Source organism: Kwoniella pini, chromosome 1 (genome assembly GCF_000512605.2).
Source record: "Kwoniella pini CBS 10737 chromosome 1, complete sequence".
In the NCBI taxonomy this organism is placed as follows: Eukaryota; Fungi; Basidiomycota; class Tremellomycetes; order Tremellales; family Cryptococcaceae; genus Kwoniella; species Kwoniella pini.
The window spans coordinates 1,200,212-1,220,118 of record NC_091716.1 but is presented as its reverse complement, the minus strand read 5'-3'; the positions used below and the strand labels follow the sequence as shown (position 1 = coordinate 1,220,118).

At 39.1% G+C, this 19,907-nt stretch overlaps 8 protein-coding genes across 8 annotated transcripts; 5 read left to right on the top strand and 3 right to left on the bottom strand.

The window, feature by feature from the left end:
- Window positions 1-604: 604 nt before the first annotated feature.
- On the bottom strand, window positions 605-4,333 carry I206_100470 (uncharacterized protein; the record flags this gene model as incomplete). The annotated part of the gene is made up of 9 exons (XM_019152635.1): window positions 605-932; window positions 1,002-1,159; window positions 1,233-1,606; window positions 1,685-2,096; window positions 2,171-2,680; window positions 2,743-2,964; window positions 3,023-3,359; window positions 3,419-3,728; window positions 3,826-4,333. 9 exons carry the CDS (start codon window positions 4,331-4,333, stop codon window positions 605-607), a joined length of 3,159 nt encoding a protein of 1,052 aa, XP_019014773.1.
- A 304-nt stretch (window positions 4,334-4,637) lies between these two features.
- On the top strand, window positions 4,638-6,331 carry I206_100469 (uncharacterized protein; the record flags this gene model as incomplete). Its single annotated transcript, XM_019152636.1, has 5 exons — window positions 4,638-4,736; window positions 4,817-4,922; window positions 4,988-5,421; window positions 5,475-5,628; window positions 5,697-6,331. The coding sequence occupies 5 exons, from the start codon at window positions 4,638-4,640 to the stop codon at window positions 6,329-6,331; spliced, it is 1,428 nt and encodes a 475-aa protein (XP_019014774.1).
- A 354-nt stretch (window positions 6,332-6,685) lies between these two features.
- On the top strand, window positions 6,686-7,152 carry I206_100468 (uncharacterized protein; the record flags this gene model as incomplete). Its single annotated transcript, XM_019152637.1, has 2 exons — window positions 6,686-6,985; window positions 7,060-7,152. 2 exons carry the CDS (start codon window positions 6,686-6,688, stop codon window positions 7,150-7,152), a joined length of 393 nt encoding a protein of 130 aa, XP_019014775.1.
- A 456-nt stretch (window positions 7,153-7,608) lies between these two features.
- I206_100467 (uncharacterized protein) lies at window positions 7,609-8,079 on the top strand (the record flags this gene model as incomplete). Its single annotated transcript, XM_019152638.1, has 2 exons — window positions 7,609-7,902; window positions 7,984-8,079. The coding sequence occupies 2 exons, from the start codon at window positions 7,609-7,611 to the stop codon at window positions 8,077-8,079; spliced, it is 390 nt and encodes a 129-aa protein (XP_019014776.1).
- Window positions 8,080-8,381: 302 nt separating this feature from the next.
- On the bottom strand, window positions 8,382-8,671 carry I206_100466 (uncharacterized protein; the record flags this gene model as incomplete). The annotated part of the gene is made up of 2 exons (XM_019152639.1): window positions 8,382-8,461; window positions 8,512-8,671. The coding sequence occupies 2 exons, from the start codon at window positions 8,669-8,671 to the stop codon at window positions 8,382-8,384; spliced, it is 240 nt and encodes a 79-aa protein (XP_019014777.1).
- A 1,630-nt stretch (window positions 8,672-10,301) lies between these two features.
- Window positions 10,302-13,200, top strand: I206_100465 (uncharacterized protein; the record flags this gene model as incomplete). The annotated part of the gene is made up of 8 exons (XM_019152640.1): window positions 10,302-11,043; window positions 11,112-11,305; window positions 11,359-11,825; window positions 11,887-12,116; window positions 12,180-12,454; window positions 12,569-12,727; window positions 12,797-12,943; window positions 13,024-13,200. The coding sequence occupies 8 exons, from the start codon at window positions 10,302-10,304 to the stop codon at window positions 13,198-13,200; spliced, it is 2,391 nt and encodes a 796-aa protein (XP_019014778.1).
- Window positions 13,201-13,548: 348 nt separating this feature from the next.
- I206_100464 (uncharacterized protein) lies at window positions 13,549-17,064 on the bottom strand (the record flags this gene model as incomplete). The annotated part of the gene is made up of 9 exons (XM_019152641.1): window positions 13,549-13,914; window positions 14,015-14,736; window positions 14,802-14,919; window positions 14,994-15,878; window positions 15,944-16,021; window positions 16,079-16,180; window positions 16,234-16,422; window positions 16,520-16,763; window positions 16,832-17,064. The coding sequence occupies 9 exons, from the start codon at window positions 17,062-17,064 to the stop codon at window positions 13,549-13,551; spliced, it is 2,937 nt and encodes a 978-aa protein (XP_019014779.1).
- A 477-nt stretch (window positions 17,065-17,541) lies between these two features.
- I206_100463 (GTP-binding protein ypt2) lies at window positions 17,542-19,216 on the top strand (the record flags this gene model as incomplete). Its single annotated transcript, XM_070202207.1, has 8 exons — window positions 17,542-17,564; window positions 17,726-17,757; window positions 17,844-17,915; window positions 18,173-18,231; window positions 18,296-18,308; window positions 18,448-18,543; window positions 18,708-18,915; window positions 19,090-19,216. The coding sequence occupies 8 exons, from the start codon at window positions 17,542-17,544 to the stop codon at window positions 19,214-19,216; spliced, it is 630 nt and encodes a 209-aa protein (XP_070058308.1).
- Between the last annotated feature and the right edge of the window lie 691 nt (window positions 19,217-19,907).

Genomic DNA, 19,907 nt, shown 5'->3' with positions numbered 1-19,907 from the left:
TGATTATGATTATGATTATGGTTATTCTTTGAATTTATTTATCGCACAGACCGTCCTTCTTGTTGAAATTCGTGTATTGTCCGAAATCGCGTTTCAACTTACTCCATATATATATATATACCTTCTAAATGATCAAACCCTTGATGATAGTCTAGAACATCTAGTATAAGAATGAATTAAAAGAGCATGCAATGACGAGTGTATATCAAAGTAATGTTCAAACTCCATAGGAATTATACTAAATGACACTACAAAATCAAAAAGCATGCACGCGCTTTCATCCTCATATTAAGATTTACTCGTAATTTATTTCTTTTGTCTTAGCTTCCGAATTCCGATTTTGATAAAATTACCATTTAAAGTAAAAAAATAAGCCGAAAGGTTGTCACGCGAAGCACGTGAGAAAATCACATACGTTTAAAAGAAAACCCTACTAGTAGAGTATTTATTACGTTGAAACGCGTCTATGAGAATTCAAGATTAATGTTCTCAGGTACGCGCACGGCACAAGAGATTCAATGATATTTTCGTCATTTTAGATCTACCAGATAATAAAATACATATTCTGCAAGATAGAACGGATTAAATTACCTTTCAAACGCTTCTACCTCTGACCAAGCCCTAATTTAATTTTGAAAGATGTACTTGGTGTAGGAACACTATCAATCGTATCAACAGGTGTATAAGGTCCAAATGCAGAAGGAGTTCCACCAGTTGACATTGAAGGAGAAGGAGCGATAGAAGAAGGATTAAACATTGGACAATTTTTATTTGCTTTCGTATGTCCAATTTGACCACATGCACCACATTTTCTTTTTCCACCTTCCATATCAATTCCATCAATTTCTGTATCTAATGTTTTACTTTGATATTTTCTTCTCATCATTCTTCTTTGTTGATTCAATTTATATTGTTCAATCTTTTTTCTCAAACTATTATCAAATCTCTCAAAATCAGTCCAAAATGATCAATTTAGATTATCATAATTTTATTCAACTCACGCTGCTTTCCTAATTTCATCATCTTCTGTATTACCTGTCGGACCTAATTTATCGTAATTATCCATATAATATTCCAATTTCTTATCTTCCAATCTTCGAAGATAACTTGCTATTACAGCTGGATCTCTGACAATTTCAACTTGTTCTTTTCCCTTGATCTAGCAAAAATTCAATCATCAGCTATCCCACAATAATAACATGAGAAAGCCACCGCAACTCAATAAGACTCACCTTTCTTTTAATTCGCAATACTTTCCCTGCCGTAGGATTCGCTCCAGTATAAGCACTCTCCCCATCCAAACTCATTGCAGGAGACATTTCCCTAGGAGAATCAGCATACATCGGAGTATGCGCCATTGAGTTGCCTCGGGAGAAAGCTCTTCTACTATCCGCTCTGTTGAATCTCGGACCTAATCCAGCTGGAGTAGATACGTTCAATCGACCGAATTGATCGCCGTCTTCGTCTTCGATTTCTGGTGGTGTAGGATTAGACAATGAATTCCATTGTAAATCCCATACTTTTCTCTTTTCTTCTTCGTATATCCTATTTTGCTCTGCATTGGATATCTTCACTACCGCTCCTCCAGCTTTGGCTTCAGCTTCCACTGCAAATCAACGAATCGCATTAGCTTTGGGTCCTGCTACGTATCCAACTGCAGATGGGCGTCAGACATAAAACTCACATCGTCGACCTTGTTCAGTCTCCCCTTTTCTCAAAAAGTAATTTTTCATATTTGTTCTCAGGAAACTGAAACCTTCCCCTCGACCTGTTGGATCCCCTTCACCATGCACAATCAACCAGGCCTTCTGGGCTTCAGCAAGTTTGTAATTATGGGTTGTTGACCAAACCGCTAATTGTTGTTCGATGTCTAATCCCGTATCATCATCTTCATCTTCTTGTCCACCTTCGGCTGTCTTGTGATAACCCGAGTCATGTAAATGCCTTGCACCAACCTGCATAGCTTCGAATAACGCCGCTGCTTCAGGCGAACAGAGTTCTAACACATCTTTACGCTCTGAAGGGAAAGAGTATTCGGGATTCAACATCCAGTATCCCTGATTTGGTCCGGGACCTCTAGCGAAAGTCAAGAATTCCTATAATCATCAGAACAAGGTCAGCTTGTACTCCAGCGAGAGCCCTCGCAGCGGAAGCTCACATTTCCTTTGACCTTGAGTCTTTGTCTCATCTGTAACTCCGTTTGATCAGGGAAATATTTGAGTAATTTGGCCATTTTAAACCGCTTTTGCTTCGATTTTTTAATCAATAACCATGCAATGATCATTAATCTCATCTTAGAGGTATTCGTATTTTTCCTGGCGTGAGGAGCGTGCACTTCAGATTCATTCGGTACCGTCTGACCGACTGTAAACAAATTGCTAATCGCTCGAAGGTGGAATGTCGAATGACCATTAATAGTCTGCCTTATAACTAAGAAATCGGTTGTTTCGGGCGTATGTCGGAAGATTGGAGCTCTGATAAGATTATTATGTATAACTTGAGTGACATGCCCTCGATCTACATATCCAAGCATGAATGGTTCCGCATCTCCAGGATTAAGTATTGAGGGTTGACCGAAATCAAGTTTGGGTACATTCTCATCTTTCTCGTCCTTTTTTCGATAATAATTGACTATTGTAGTACCCATACCGTAATTGCTCATTATTGGCGGGTATTCTTCCTGCGAAGGTACAGCAATATTTTAGCTATATCGCGCAGACGCATCATCAGATAACAGCTTACAGAAAACTCTAGCAAGACATAAGGTCCTTTTTCAGCCAGCGTAAGATCCTTCGTAGTCTTGAATCGTTCCGAGGGATCCGCGACAATCTGCTTCTTCTTGGAGCTGACTGCAGCTGACGGGTTCGACTTGAGTCGTGAGAATGAGAATGTGACACCGATAGGAAATTGCAGCGCAGGTCGATGCCATGATCGAGCTTCCGATTTGGTGAAGGTTGTTTTGTACTATTTACCAAAGCATGCTATCAGGTTCAACTCACAACCTGAAGAGAGCTAAGCTTACGAAAGGTAGTTGTAGTTGTCTTGCAGGATGAGAATGGAACACCTCGATAGCTCCGAAAGTTTGCCTAATTCTGTAACGAGCTTCTCGAGAGTGCTCATACAAATGATCATTCGACAGGTTGAAAGGATCCAATTTGGCTATTGCAGGTTGTGTTGCCCCTCCTTGTGTTACTGCCTTCTTTGCTTTGTCCTCCAATGGTTCGTCCTCCTCTTCACTATCTATCAAATCCGGCGAAAGACGCCTTGCATCCCATATCACGTCGTTGAGCCAATCACCGGAATCCAGGATCCCATTACGCGGGGCAAGTGGTTCGAACGATTTGGTAGCAGGTTGATCTCTAAGTACATTATATAAGCTGAGTTTATCACTGTTACCAGAAGGTGTTCTTCAGCTTACATGGAGCACATGACAATCCTTTTCTCCCATTCTTCTAGCTCTAGAGCATGTCCCGACAAATCATCTTGCCATTCCACGAAATGGTCGATTCCGTCCTCGCGATTGTCAGTGGTGACCCCAGCAGGAGGCTTCATCATCTCCTTCCTCCGCTTAGCTCTGGCCTCTTTGATCCATGCCTTGTCAAAGAATGAGCCAATCGGGGCTTTATAATTTGGTTCGCCCAATGAAGTGTGGTTGAGATGCGGTAAGGACGGAAGAAGGAAACTTGCTGGAAGGTTTGATATTGTTTGAGGATCTATCGTGAAAGACACTAAGGAAGAATCAGTTCATCACTAGACCCAAATATACGAAATCGATCATCGTTCTTTGAGACTAGTAATGATAACTTGGCAAATCAAGATACTCACTCTCTTTCCTATTTTGTAATTTACGTTTCTTCCGCTTCTGTATTGCCAAAGTACGCCTATCTTGAGGAGTTTCATAGAAAACTTCACTCATTCTAAGCCTCTTGCCAGGTTCGAATCCAGGCCAAATTTTCTTTACTTGGTCTAATTCTTTCTCTTTCTTACTTTTAACATTATCAACCATCTTTGATTTTCCCTTATCTCCAATAGACAAATTATTGGCCAATTCCATACCTTTTCTAATCCATCTTTCTTCTTCTCTTTTCCTAGCTTCTTCCTCCCTTTTTCTATCTTCGGCATTTTCTTCTACATCTCCATCTGAAAATGGATCACTCATATATTTATCTTCATCATTGTCTTCAGCTTCTATCTCTGCAATTTGTTTTGAAGAACTTCCTCCACCTTCACCTAAGAAAGATCCCAGTGAAGATAAATCAATGCCTGCTCCCGCTAAGACACTTGATAGACCGAAAGAAGCTACTGATCCCAGAGCTTCATCTTCGGAAGCCATCCTGAAGAGTCTTTCTTGACAGCGGTAGGAGGACTGTCAATTGATAAAGAGAAAGGAATGCAAGAAAGATGAAATGAGTGAAGAGATGTTTAGAATGTGCCTTGGATTGCCTAGTGGCAAGTGCAAACGGGATCAATTTATACACCGAGACGGTATGTGGGGCACCAGTGTTTTCTTTAACAACAATCGTGTCTGACTTTTTCGTATAGGAGATATTTTGTTTAAGTCTTTTAAATTGATACTGCTTATGTTCACCTGACGCAGAGAAGCAGTGTACTGAGGACCCTCGAGGGAAGATATGGCCATGAGAGGTCAGACGAACATGGTCTTAGACGATGTCCGTGCCATCAGTCAACCATTGGCCCTTCCAAATGGAGTTGTCGTGAGGAACAGGCTGGTCAAGGTAAGCGACCAGATTGGAGACATTCTCAGCCAATGTCTAGTTTCATCCTACTGTCAACGCTGACTTCATCCGAAATTCAGGCCGCAATGGCTGAAGGTATTGGACTTGGCGGAGGTACTCCTCGGAAAGGTCATTCCAATCTGTACAACGAATGGGCAAAAGGCGGATGGGGTATAATCATCTCTGGTAAGCATCAAGTTGCATCTTTGTAGTTCGACTACTGTGGAATCTGATATCCCTTCTGGTATCAGGAAATGTACAAATCGATTCTAGACATCTAGCGTCTCCACATGATCTGACTCTGCCGTCCCATTCATCAACCCTCAAAGCATATACGAAACTTGCCTCAACAGTTCACGAAACCGCAACATCTCCCCTACTAGTCATGCAAATATCCCATCCCGGCTTACAATCTTCTTCGACAATCAACTTGTCTCGATGGCCATGGGAAGCAGCCATTGCACCATGTAGAGATCGACCAACAGTCTCAGATGGACCGATAGGATGGATATGGAGTAGAGCAGTCTGGCCAGTAAAGTCCCGCCAAATCGTTAAATCAGACGAATGGTTGGAGATCGTGAAAAAATTCATTGATGGCGCTGTACTTGCTGAAAAGGCCGGTTGGGATGGTGTACAAGTTCATTCGGCTCATGGATATCTACTTGCTGAATATCTATCTCCCCTTGTAAGTCCGATCGCGGCCGGCTTTGAGTACTTCGACTGATAAACCTCGGAAAGACAAATCCTCGTCCTAAGCCACTACCTAATGTACCTGACTATATTCCGATCAGACTTCATCTACTTTACCTAATCTTGAAAGGTATCCAGGACAATACGAGTAAGAGCTTCATAAAGGCGGTCAAAATCAATTGTTCTGATTTCGTCCAAGGAGGTGAGTCGTAATACCTCTTGTTGTCATATCCTGGGTCCAATACTAACACTATACGATTATCTCCTTAGGCATCGATGAAAAACAAGCTACTCAAATAGTCAAGACACTCATATCGTGGTCAATATTGGATATAATAGAAATTTCAGGTGGAACTTATTCATCGCCTGCATTCGCTTCTCCTGAATCAATCAAATCACCCTCATCTACTTCTTCCAGATCAACGCGTCAATCATTATTTGCTCACTTCACTTCAACACTTTTACCATTTATTCCTGCTTCCCCAAATGGTCCAGCTATATTACTTACAGGTGGATTACATGATCGAAATCTCATAGTATCCTCTTTGAAAAATAAAGCATGTGATTTAGTAGGAATTGGTAGACCAGCATGTTTGTATCCACATTTACCCTCAAAAATCATTTTGAACGAAAATATATCGGATGAACAAGCAAGATTTGGAGGATACAATATACCTGGATCAAAACTTATGAAATTTATTCTGGGTGGATCGGATACGAAAAATAGTATCAAATTGGTAGGAGCTGGAATATCTACAATGTGGCATGAATGGCAACTTTGTCGAATTGGAAGAGGGGTTGAACCTGATCTGAATATGCATTGGCTTAAAGGCTTGATAGTCGAAGAATTATGGTATGAAGTGATACTTGGGTTACCTGTCAAATTATGGCGATCGTGGACATAGATTATAATTCGTTAGAATGAGTGGGCGTTGAGGAGTGAGATTTGATGGCAATGACGTAGTATTCCTTGGTCGTCAAGCAAAGCTTATGCAATTGCTTTTGTATAAGTATCCAAAAAATCAGCCTTGACCAGACTCTCTTTGTTTTTCTACTTGCTAAGCACAAACGGAAATCGCAACTTCAAATACCTTGTCAACTTACCCAACAGTTAAAATATAGCGAAAATTAGACAGTGAGTGGGACTTTCGTTCTCCCATTATATTCTAACTGCTTTGACAGCTGACAATACTGATTTAGTACCTCCTGCGGTTCTGTCTTTATAATTGCCTCGACCTCGTCTGTAAAGCTTGAACACTATGAAGAGATCTCCCAGTACTTCGCCCGAGTCCGAAACAATTATCATTACCAAGAAAAACACCATGGAATCTTACCAATTCGTGCCGTATGAACTTCCTCACAAACAAAACAATATCAAAGACTTCGCCGTGAAATTCGAAACAAACAAAACTCCACCTAAGAAACGAGTTAAAAACAAAGAATCTTCTCCTATCTCACCAACAAATGGCGAATGGACAGCCGATAAGCGAAAACAATTCATGGATGAAATCATTGCTTTAGGATATAAAGCTGCTAATCTAGATCAAATAGCTCAAAGAGTGAGTATAAAATTTCTACTTTGATCGAATGATGAATTGGAAAAAAAGAGCTGACGAGATATTGGATGATGTAGCTTGATTTGAATAAAAGACAACTTATTAATCAGCTTACTACTATCAAAGGTAATTTTAGAAGTAAAGCTGTTGCGGCTGTTAAAAAGGGATGAACAATACATTGACGATTATACGATATTTTACTTGATGTATAATAGAAATATTTCGATGAACCTGCATGAATCTAACATTTGCTTTAGTTTTCATGAAGCATAAGGCATGATTTAAATTTTTCTCGTCAGCGCATAAAATATTGAGTATTTGTTGTCTCTTACCGGTTGTCAAGGAAACATCATTTGGGTATTTTATCATTCATTTGAGTCAAAACTGTACAAATCATGATTTATAAAAATTGTAATCGTAATTCTTTTCCTTTCGAATTTATATTCTTTTTCTTCATATTCTCTTTTCCTTCTGGTCAATACTGCTAACTGAGCAAACCAATCTCACGAAAGACACTCTCCACAATTCAATGTCAGTCATTTATTCTCCAGAAAACCCCATGCGTTACGAAGTTTGATTGATAGAGCTGACGAGATCATTTGTTTTAATTAGAAAAAATCAATAAAATGAAAAGATCTTATACTTCTTCTCCTGAATCCTCATCACCAAACACATCATCAACAAATGATAAACCTACACAAAAAGAATTAAATGAAATTAAACCTAAACTTCCTTCAACACCTATCAAAAACAAAAAAATCAAACAATCTAATTCAATTTCAACACCTAAAAAGAATAATAATCAAGGTATAATTACTCCTAATAGTAGTCCTTGGACACCAGATAAAAAAGAAAAATTTTTAGAAAAGATTTTTACTTTAGGTTTAAAAGCTTGTAATAATGATGAAATTTGTCAAGAGGTTTGTTTTACAGTGTTCTTTTCATTATTTCAGATCAATTGTGTATATATAGCTAATTTAATTTTTGATCGATTTTCAAAGTTTGATCTTACTAAAGTACAATTTAATAATGCTACTCAAGCTGGCAAAAAAGGAAATTTAAGAGATAAAGCTTGTAAAGGTATTAGAGGCGATTGAATTGATTATTTAGATGAAACTGTATAATCGAATAGCTAAGATGATTTAATCAAAGAACACGTTCAGCCAGTATGCATATATTCTTAATTTGAGAGTCTGAATGATTGTCAAATCAATTCTACTAGAATCGTAAATTACACTTGAGACGCAAACGAATCGTGACCATCTCGTCAGCTCAATCGGAAAAGGGCGTCTCTACACGTTGCAACATTGGTCATGGCAAGTGATGTTAGGTATGATTGCTTCAAATAGCACATGAACGCAAAGCGAAAGATCAGTCATACATATCAGCGGAAACATGATTATTCCCCTTCGAAGATGTAGCGATGAGATGGAGCTACTTCCCCTACACCAGCTGTCCAGGCCGCATCATCAATATCTCCTAAACTTCAATCAGCTTGACTCTTTCCATATGTGAACCATACGACTTACTAAGCAATCGTTGAGCGCCAATCTCCCTTGAGGAGGGAACGATTGTGCCCCCAGCAGTAGAAGTAGTTGTTGTGCTCTCACCAGAGCTTCGACCAGGATTGAAAGGCGAGATAGCTCTGCTGAGAGCAGAAGATGTCCCTGTGGTGTCGGTTGATGGCATGATCAGATTATAAGTGGCTTGAGATAAGTTTAGTTAGCGAATTCTTTCCGTAAAGAATGTAAATCAATTTAGATATCCTGTGTGTATTGGTCCCAAATCCGTTGTCGAGACGACTGCACGGTGAGCTTTTTGTGTTCACATGTTGTCATTATGAACAAACAAAGGTTGCTCAAGCATATGCTTTGAGGTTGTATGATGAAACAGGTATCGCTTGATCACTTGAAAGGTTCATGTAATCCAAATCTATGCATGGTCATAGGTCATATATACTATTCTGAATCCTTTATTACACATAAAACGCATAAATGAGTTCAACATGGAGCATCATGGCCACAAATAACATCATGCTCTTCAAAGAACCATTGAAAGGCGGAAATCTGATATCATGGCGGTTTTGTCGATTTTGAAATTACGAGTAATTGATAATTATCCTATCGGCCGTTTCCGTTTTCATATTCCCTTTGTACCTTAAATTATCACTTTCAAATGGCCAGAACAGACATCGTGTGAGTAACGCTTTATGGAATGCAACATGAGTATCGGTGGGTACTCCTTTTTCAAATGCGAGATCACCCATGGGGTTCTTCCTATACAAGTGACGCGGAGCTACTGTTCGACGACAAAGATCGTTCTCGGTTAGCCAATTTAAGTATCGCACTAAACTGCGAGTGACGTTCGAATAATCATGACGTTCTGTTATTCATATTGTATTATAGGGTATGATATATGATTTCGATTTCGGTTATCAAAAGGAAATGGGGCGACATGGACGGAAAGTGGGTCATGCATAGAACTGAGGGGTTTACCTGAAGGGTTTTGAAATGAATATGACGCAGTTATAGGCAAATTCAAATATAAAAAAAAAATGTAAAATTGGGAAGAATCCTGTTTATTTTAATTTCGTGCTTAGTTTAAATCGGTTCAGATTCCCAATCGTTTATGAAAAGTTGGGAATTTTTAATCTTTATAAAATAATTTAAACATTTAAACAATTTCTTATCGGGGGAATTCACGCGGATGTTACGCCGGACCGCGGCCCGACAGTTTAAATATTCAAGGGTAAATTAAACGTCATCTTCAGGTTTTACGCCTTTTATCCTTTTATTTAGGGAATATGAGAATAAGCTAGGATCCATTTTTGCCGCAATTTGAATCAAAAATCATCAATTTCCAAAACCCACCTAGTCCCATTAAAACGTTCATCGCGACCTAGACATTCCTATCCAATCTCTCCTTTTCTTTCTTCTTCTCCTTGACTTATACTTCTCCTGTACATATCTCCTTTGTACATCATCAACAACATCTTTCTGTCTGTCAAATTCTCGACAACAGAAACGTCGTTTTCGTCCGACGTATTCACTTCTTGAAAGACCGGTCCCAACTGTACCGGATTCATCTCGACAATAAACCGGATTGTTACGATCCTTTGTCCGATCGTCTGTTATATATACGGAATACTCCTCTTCTTGTTCTGACTTGTTCGCATCAATAACAAGTGACCCATTCTTTGTTCTTAACCATTTGAATAAACACACGTGTTTGCCCATTCGAGGAATCTACAAAAATACCTGGTATTGGTTGGTCGGAAACCTCTTTCTCCTCTGCCTTATAATCAAATAAAACTTTTAAAATGTATCGAGCTCGATCGTTCATGCCCGGAAGAAGGGCGCTTGTTCTTTCCACAGCTACGGTAGCTATAGGAGGAGCTTATCTCCTTTCTCGACCTGCTTATGCCGATTCTCAACCTATTCCCCCTTACAAGAAAAGACCAGGTCCATTATGGTCTCCACCTTCCCGAGCACAAATGCTTGAACACCTTCGAACGTCAGGTATATACGTTCATCGAACTGCTGAAGGTGGACCCGAACCTGGAGCAGTCTTGAAGAAAGATGAAGCAGAATCGGAAGGAGATGACGTATTTGATCTTTTGATCGTTGGTGGTGGAGCTACTGGTGCTGGTACAGCTTTAGATGCGGCAAGTAGAGGATTGAAAGTTGCTTGTGTGGAAAGAGATGATTTCGCTTCGGGAACTTCATCAAAATCGACAAAATTAGTGCATGGTGGTGTTAGGTATTTGCAAAAAGCCATCTTTGAATTAGATTACGAACAATGGAAACTTGTGAAAGAAGCTTTGAAAGAAAGAAGAGTTTTCTTAGAAACTGCTCCCCATCTCTCAAGTATGCTTCCTATCCTTCTCCCCATTTACACATGGTGGCAACTCCCATACTACTATGCCGGTTGTAAACTTTACGATATCCTTGCTGGTAAGGAGAACATGGAAAGTGCGTACTGGATGGGTAAAGGTAAAGCAGTCGAGGCTTTCCCTATGATCAAGTCCGAAGGACTTGTCGGTGGTGTCGTCTACTACGATGGTGAGCTACCTATCTTTCCAACTAATTCGGGTTTAGCCGTACTTTGACTTACCACACTACCATCATAGGTCAACACAACGATTCTCGTATGAACATCTCCCTTGTGATGACCGCTGTCCAACATGGTGCCGTCATGGCCAATCACGTTGAAGTCACGGCCCTTCATAAGCGACCCGACCCATCGCGAGGTGGAGAGGAGAGGATATATGGTGCTACTCTCAAAGATCGAATGACCGGTGAAGAATGGAAAGTCCGATGTCGAGTGAGTTATTCGACGATTATATACGTATAACGCAGCAACTGACAGTTCATCAGGGTGTAATCAACGCAACTGGACCTTTCTCTGATGGTGTACGAAAACTTGACGAGCCAACTGTTAAGGAGATCGTAGCTCCTTCAGCTGGTGTTCACATTACGCTTCCCAACTACTACGGTCCAAAGACTATGGGTTTACTTGATCCTGCTACTTCCGACGGACGTGTTATCTTCTTCTTACCATGGCAAGGAAATGTCATTGCCGGTACAACCGATTCCCCAACCACCGTTTCCCAAAACCCTATTCCTGCCGAAAAAGAGATTCAATGGATTCTTGACGAAGTCAGGAACTACCTTTCACCAGATGTCAAGGTTCGACGGGGTGATGTCCTTTCCGCTTGGTCCGGTATCAGACCGCTTGTCATGGACCCCGCTGCCAAGAACACTCAATCGCTTGTCAGAAACCACATGATCAACATCAGTAAAGGTGGTTTGTTAACTATTGCCGGTGGTAAATGGACTACCTAGTAAGTCATTCGTTACCTATAATTGCGATTCTCGATTATTTGACTGACTAGTCGAGTCTAGCCGAGCAATGGCCGAGGAAACTGTCGATGCCGCCATCAAGGAGTATGGACTGAGACCAAACGGACCAAGTACAACTGAACACATCAAGCTGGTCGGTGGTCATGCGTGGACCAAAACCATGTACATCAAGCTTATTCAACAATTCGGTCTTGAAACTGAAGTAGCTAAACACTTGTCAGAATCATATGGTGACCGAGCTTGGACTGTCGCTTCCATGGCTGCTACAACTGGTGAGTTGATCCTTTCATTTGCTTACCTCAATTTCCATTGCTTATGTCAATGTGTATGTTTAGGTGAAACATGGCCACTTCACGGTGTTCGATTCTCCCCATTATACCCATACATCGAAGCTGAAGCTCGATATGCCGTCCGATCCGAATACGCTTTGACTGCTGTTGACTTCATCGCTCGAAGGACCAGATTGTCATTCTTGAACGTACAAGTCACCTTGGAATCTTTACCTCGAGTCATCGACATCATGGGTGAAGAGTTGGGTTGGGATAGAGCTAAGAAGGAAAGTGAATTCGATAATGCTGTTGAATTCTTGAAATCTATGGGTCTTCCTGAAGTAAGTCTTAAACCTATCAATGAGAACATGAGGTTTGAAATACCTCAAGCTGTCAAGGCAAGAGAGAAAGATGAAGAAAAAAAATCAAAGCTAATGAACCAATTAAATCAACAGCAAGCTACAAAACTTAAACTTGCCGACGTTGCTAAGAACCACGGAAATATCGGTACATTAGGTTTGGCCAATAGTGAAGATGCCAAACTCTATGCCAGAGCTCAATTCACCCCTGACGAAGTTTCCAACCTCAAGAATCAATTCGAACTCTTTGACTTTGTGAGTTGTCTTCTTTTTCAATCTATGAAAACGCTATCGTGAAAAACTGACAAGGCGACATATTTACAGGACCATGATCAACATATCACCAAAGACGATCTTATTCACGCTATGACTAATATGGGTTATGACGCTTCAACTGAGTTGGCAGATAGTATATTGAGAGAAGTCGATTTCGGTAGAAAAGGATTCCTTAATTTCCAAGATTACCTTGATGTGAGTTTGACTTTTCAAAGTCTCATACTTTAAAAATTCTACAGATTGTGGACTTGTTACTGACATTATTGGAATGGTAGATTGCTGCTGGTCTTAAAGAACTTCAACTCGAATCTGCTTTCACTCACTTAGCTCAACTTGATACATCGAGAAAGATTGGTGAAACAGGTAGAATTGGTAGTCATGCTGATGATGATTCTTCACAAAGAGAATCAAGGAGAAAGATCCCAGTTGAAAGATCAGGTGGTGGTACATAATTGAGGATGACTAGGACTGGAATTACGGATTGTTTTACCGGATTAATCTTATATTTATATCATATATATATATCTTATTCATTGATCACAAACAATGACAGTATAACCAAGTTCAAAAGATTTAATCATTAATGCATTATTTGATACTACTTGAATTTCGTTCTCTCCAATTCCGTTACTCCATCAATGATATGCATCTTTTTCTTATTTTTAAGTTGAATAAATCGATTTATATTAAATCATATAATTCACTTAAAAAAAAGCGCCTAAATAATTAAAAAAAAAAACCAAAATAAAAAATTAGTAAATTTAATTTAATTTTTTTTTTAACTTTCTTTCTTTTCAATTTCATTGAAAAAAATAAAAAAACTTACTCATACTACTTAATTGTCTATAAACATCAGAACCTAATCTTAATCTTAATAAACTTGAAAATTGAATTAAACATTGTGATTGAAATTTTAATAAATTTAATTGAATTATTCTAGAATGATCACCATATTGTGAATTTTTTAAATTTTTTGATAATAAATTTAAACATTTCATTGTAGTTAAAATAATTTCATCTAAATTTAAATTTAATTTATTATTATTAGAAGAATTAGAATCTAAAAAAAATTTAAAATTTTCAGAATATTTTAAAATTGAATTTGATGAATTTAAATCATTATTATCATTATCTAATAAAGGTAATAATTTTGTTGATTTAAATGTCTTTTTTTTCCACAAAAACAGAATTAAAAGAAGATGGAAAAAAGGATTTATCAGCTTTTCAATTATTTTTTTATAAAACCAAGAAAAAAAAAAACCCCACCTCTAATGCTAAATCAGGTCTATTTTCTTCATTAAATTGTTTTAAACCTAATTTTAATTTTAATAAAATTTCTAAAGTTTCCCAATTTATTTTTGAAACTTTTGTTCTTTTTGTAAAATCTTTTTCATATACATTATAAACTTTTTGACTTAATTGATAAATATCATTTGTACCTCCAAATGCTCCAGAAAGTCCAACAGATTGTAAATTATCTTGAGAAAATTCTAAAGAATTTGAATGATTACCGCCATCATTTCGACTTGTAGAAGAAAGTGATTGTCCAAGTGTTTTATTAACACTTTCAATTACTTTATTATAATTCCCTGCTAAATGATATAATTCAATTGAATCTATTAATGAACTATCTAATAAAGATTGTTCAGCTGCAGATAAAACTACATTTTTCAGATAATCCGCTTCATCATTTAATTTTAAAAGTTTAAGATCTTTTTCAATTAAACCAGTTTCTTTCGTACCATCCGCTCTAACTGATCCAAGTAATTTTGACCAAGATTTTGAAGAAAGTACGATGTCTCGAACTAATTCAAGAGCTAATTGTTTTTGTTTCTGTCCTATAGCGGGGTTTGGTGAATCACTAGCCAAAGATACCAAGTAGGCATATTGAAGTGCTGTTTGAGGCTCGAGTCTAAAGAACGGTGAAATGTATTGTTTAATCAATCTTGCAAAGTTGAGATATGACACATCGGCGTCGTCGGTGATCACTGCGAACGAGACAAACATTAGCTTGCACACTAGTTCACTTCTCGGGACTGGGAATTGTACCCACAAAGGTCTGCCTCTTCACCTTTAGAGGGTACTCGCAACAAACCGTAATATGACAAAGCGACCGCAAAGTGTACAGCGTCAGTCTTGAGTTGAGGTTTAGAGTAAAGGTATGCTATGGCCTACCGAAGAGAGTCGCACGATCAACTTCCCGAAAACTTCACTCGAACTAGATCATGAAGGGGACTGAACTCACTTTCTCGAACTGAGCAGTAAACAACAATAAATTGAACCAGCTCAACGGCTTAGTACCATTGGAATCGAATTTGTCGTTACCAAACTTCAATAACAATTTGCCTAAGTCCACCAAATCATACTGATCTTGGGGCAGATCAATATCCTTATTAAAATTCTCTCGAACAAGAGAAAGCTGTAACCACATCCAGTCTTCAGTAGTGGAAGCAACTTTGACTGATTTCTTGTTCAATTCGAATCGACCTATCAATTTGTACAGAGCATATTTGAATTGGTCTACGTTAGGGTTATTCCTTATATGACTGTTGAAATCGTTGTACAATTGATCTCGTTGAGTTTTGGATAATCTTCTTTCTGTTGAAGATAGGGCGGATTTGAAGGCTCCAGGGAAAGACCAGTCATCCCGCGAGATGTGCTGTTGGTTCTCTGCTATGAGGTTCAGAGCTTCATCGGTATACCCGCATCTAACCAAATAGTATGTTTGAGCCCAAAGAAGGGATCCGTTGACGCTTTCAGCTCTATAAGCATCTCTTGATTCTTTCGACCTCAAAGTAACGTCCACAAAGGCTCTGATTTTGTTTCTGATACCAGGGACACCACCCAAGGCAGCTTCTTTTGGATTCTTAGCGATAACTTCCTCGACGTGCCTCTCAAAATCTCGTTCCAAGAACCGTTTACCTCCCATAACCAATCTTCCCCTAAGCAAAGTAGCATAATTCGATTTCTGATCCCCTAGATACGCGGAAGCATATTGCCTCTCTTGGACAGGTTCTCCCGGAGCAAAGGTCTCGGTGGATGTAGAAGCGTAGTCTGCTGATTCCCGCAAAGAAGGTTCGTAGGTAAGGTAGGCGAGGATGTGGTAAGAGGCTGGTAAAAGAGGGTGTCTCTGTATAGGCGCCGATAAGCTGTCTGCGATATAACCCCTTCTAGTTGTCGAAGTTCAATACGTACGGAATCGCCTTTGACGGTTTCCTCTAACGCCTGACACAGTTCGAAAGGTTCTTTACGCAATCTACGCTGATTCAAATCCTAAAGAGTCAAAATCAGCGACTGTCCTCTATATCGCGAACATTTGGGATAACTCACTCCTATGACCCGCTCGTACCTGACCATCTTAGTATGCATGACTAGTCCACCTTCTCTGGACTCTGAAGTGGACTTTCCGAGTTGAGATTGCGCCATAGGGAACTGTTCATATTTATATTAGCTAAATATTCATTAAAGACCAACGGACAGCTTACTCGTCTAGTGCTTGCTCCAAGTGCACTTTTACCCAAAGCTGAAGCTGCCAATCCACCATCTGAGGAACCGACAAGTCCCGCAATCTCATCATCCGTTACACCAAGCTCATCTTGTAATAACCTTGCTTTCTCTATTTCCCAATTCTGTATGATCCGTTGTTGAAATTGTTTTTGAAATGACTTGATTGTCTAATGAACGATTGACAAAATTCAGCGTTTTAATTCATCAACTCACTGCAAATGCGATGCTGGATTCATTGTGCTTCAGAGAAGATACAATGCTCACACGTTGTCGCTGAACTTCGATACCACCTAAAATAACCATTTCATGCCAATTTCTTCCCCAAGCTCCTATGTCACCATCACCAATACCGTATGAAGGTCCTATATCTCCCAAAGGTTCTATACGATGTTGAGGTTGTTGTCTTCTTCGTCGTGGTCGGGTTGAAGTTTCAGCTGCGTTAGGTAATTGAGATATGTTATGGGTGAGTTGAGACGTATTAACTCCAAGGTTCGAGAGGAGGCCGAAGCTGGAAAGGAAAAAAAAAGGAATACAAGATCAGTATTGTCCTTCTAGTATTGATCATTCAATACTCACCCTTCCCCTCTTTCATTTTTTCCTTTCTTTCCTCGTCCAGCAACAGTCTCACTCATTCTCTCGATATCATCAATCCCAAACCTAATCTGAGGTAATTCAGAATCATATTCAACTTCATTCAATGAGTTAGCTTGAGCCAATAAGGATGATAAAGTGGTGTTAGCTGGTGGTCTTGATGAGGTAGAACCGCCAAGTCCACCATATTGTGATGATTTTAATGTGGAGTCGTTCATCTTCCTTAGACGCTGACTCGGATCGTTAAAGGGGATGTCACTAAACGATGAAGATACTTAATGATGATGATGTATTATTGATCACAAACTTATGATGGACCTCTAACAAATCAAGATCATCTAAAATCAGGAACGCGTTGGATTGCCACAGTCACATAATTCCGTTTATATAATAGTATAATACCGTATGGGTATGTTAAGCATCCTGCAGGGTCAGTTATATTCATATGTGTATGTGTGTGTATATGTACAAATGCGGAATACTCCGTTTTCTTGTGGAGTTCATTATTATTACTATTATTACCACGAGTGAGCTCATACACATGCATGTAAATAGATATACGTTAACGTATAATATTCAAGATCACCTGTCAACTTATCAGTCCACTTCCATCGTCATCAGAGTTAAACTTCAATTCCACTATCACATCATACACATCATAAACCACATAGACATACATAGTAGATTAGGACGAGATGGCAGGTCCTCATTACGATTTGTGAGTTAATGGTCGTTCAACTATACATGAACATAGAATCTCAAACGTGTCGACGCGTTCTTTCAAACGGTTGAAAGTCTTTTCAACTTTCACACCAATTTCCATCTACACTGAAGCCCTCTTTGACTTTAGCAAACTGGCTGATAAAAATGCGAATGTAGCTTAATCAAATTACTCCTTATCGGTGATTCCGGTATGTTTCAGACAATCCAAAACATTGCGCATAATGATATTATCCTTGCGAAATCCCTCTTCTTACGAAATGACGATGTTATCTAGGTGTTGGAAAATCATGTTTACTCTTACGATTTTGTGATGATGCCTGGACACCATCTTTCATCACTACCATTGGTAAGTCCTCTTATCGTTGTCATTCATTAGCCGCATTGAAGGATAGAAGAAGCGCCCTTTTCGTTGTAAGAAGTTCGTGGAATTATTAAATAAGGAGATTGGTGGCAATTGCGGATAACAAAATGACTATACGATCGGACTGCCTTTCGTATCTAGAATGAGCCTATGCGGTCGCATCATCTTCAACTTTGAACACAGGGGAGCAAGTAACGAATCAAGGATCCAGCCGATGCTGATTACTTCATTTTATCTCCCAGGTATCGACTTCAAGATCAGAACTATCGAATTAGATGGAAAGAGAATCAAATTACAGATTGTGAGTGGGATAGCTTGTCGTTGATTGACTGCAGATTTGACGCTAATGCTGTTTGACCTGATAGTGGGATACAGCTGGTATGTAGAAGCCTACCTCCAAACTCCAGTCATGCGCTTCCCTCATCCATCACACCTTACCTTAACCCTGAGCTTTCGCGCTTCCCCCATCCTCTGCGAAGTAAGAGGGAGACGGCTAATTGTACTGCTCTTATTCAAGGTCAAGAACGATTCAGAACTATTACGACAGCTTATTATAGAGGTGCTATGGGTATTTTATTGGTATATGACGTTACAGATGAGAAGTCATTCAACAGTGAGTTCAGAGTCTCTGCATGTTATACCTTGGTCGGACTAGCCACATATCAACTATCACACACGACCAGACAAGTCTGTCGCCGAATCGGAGAAATACCCATATCGCACACTGCATCGGGAATATGTTTAATGGTGACGTTGCTGACGCCATTCCCCCATCAGATATACGAACATGGCACGCAAACATCGAGCAACACGCTTCTCCTGGCGTGAACAAGATCTTGATTGGTAACAAATGCGATTGGGATGAAAAGAGAGTCGTGACCATTGAACAAGGTCGAGCTTTAGCAGATGAATTCGGTTTGCGATTCCTGGAGACTTCCGCCAAGGCGAATGAAGGTGTTGAAGAGGCGTTCTTCACTCTTGCTAGGTGAGTCGTACTTTTCTCGGTGGTGGCCGAGTCATCTTCGTTGGTCAGCCGTTGGAGAATGAGAAGGAAGAGTTCTGCAAATTTGATTTCTAATTTCAGCGGTGCCGGACAGGACTATGACGGGCGTGCATGGAAGAAAGAGTGGAGCTGATTATTCTCCTTGTAATCCTTCAGAGATATTAAAACACGATTAATTGATTCGCAACCTCAAGAAGCTGCACCAGTATCCCTCGGGGCTGATCGAAGAGGTGTAGACGTCAACAAGCAATCCAACACATCGTCAGGTGGTTGTTGTAGTTAAATCGTGGGCAGTACATTCGATTATGGGAAGGTCGGTTCAGATGGAGACTTATTCCTAATTAGTAGAGAGGGGACCATTAGTGATAGCGGACGGTTTTATATCTTTTCCCTTCATTTCCTTCATCCGTCACAACCCAATACTCATTTTTATCCTTCATAATTTGCCAAATTGAACCTGAAAAACTTGTATATTATATTTTGCGGAAGCTATCATTTTCATTTCATTTCATTTCATTTGATTTCACTTTTGATAAGATTATATACGATTTTCTCAAATTCCATTCATGCCACTTATATCATATATATACGTTTGTTGGTTTCAGTTCACTGTACATCATACAATTAGTCACAGAATACGATGTGAAAATAATGGACTATCAATGATCAATGTCACCTCGCTAAAAGACCGAGTAATAATTAAATCTGCCTTTAATCAATTTCAATAAAACGAAAACCGTTTAAAAATTAAAACCAAATAAAATCAACAATTGCGTGCCTCTTTTGAATTCGCCGATGACGCTTTAACACGGAGTTTTAAAGTTTAAGTTATAATTACTTTTTAAAGTAATTTCATTTTGATAATAAGAATCCTTTATATTTGGTTGGTTATTTTGATTTTATTTGAAAGAATTATACTTATACTATTATATAATTACAATTGAATTTCAATTGTTTTATTTTTATTTTGCAAT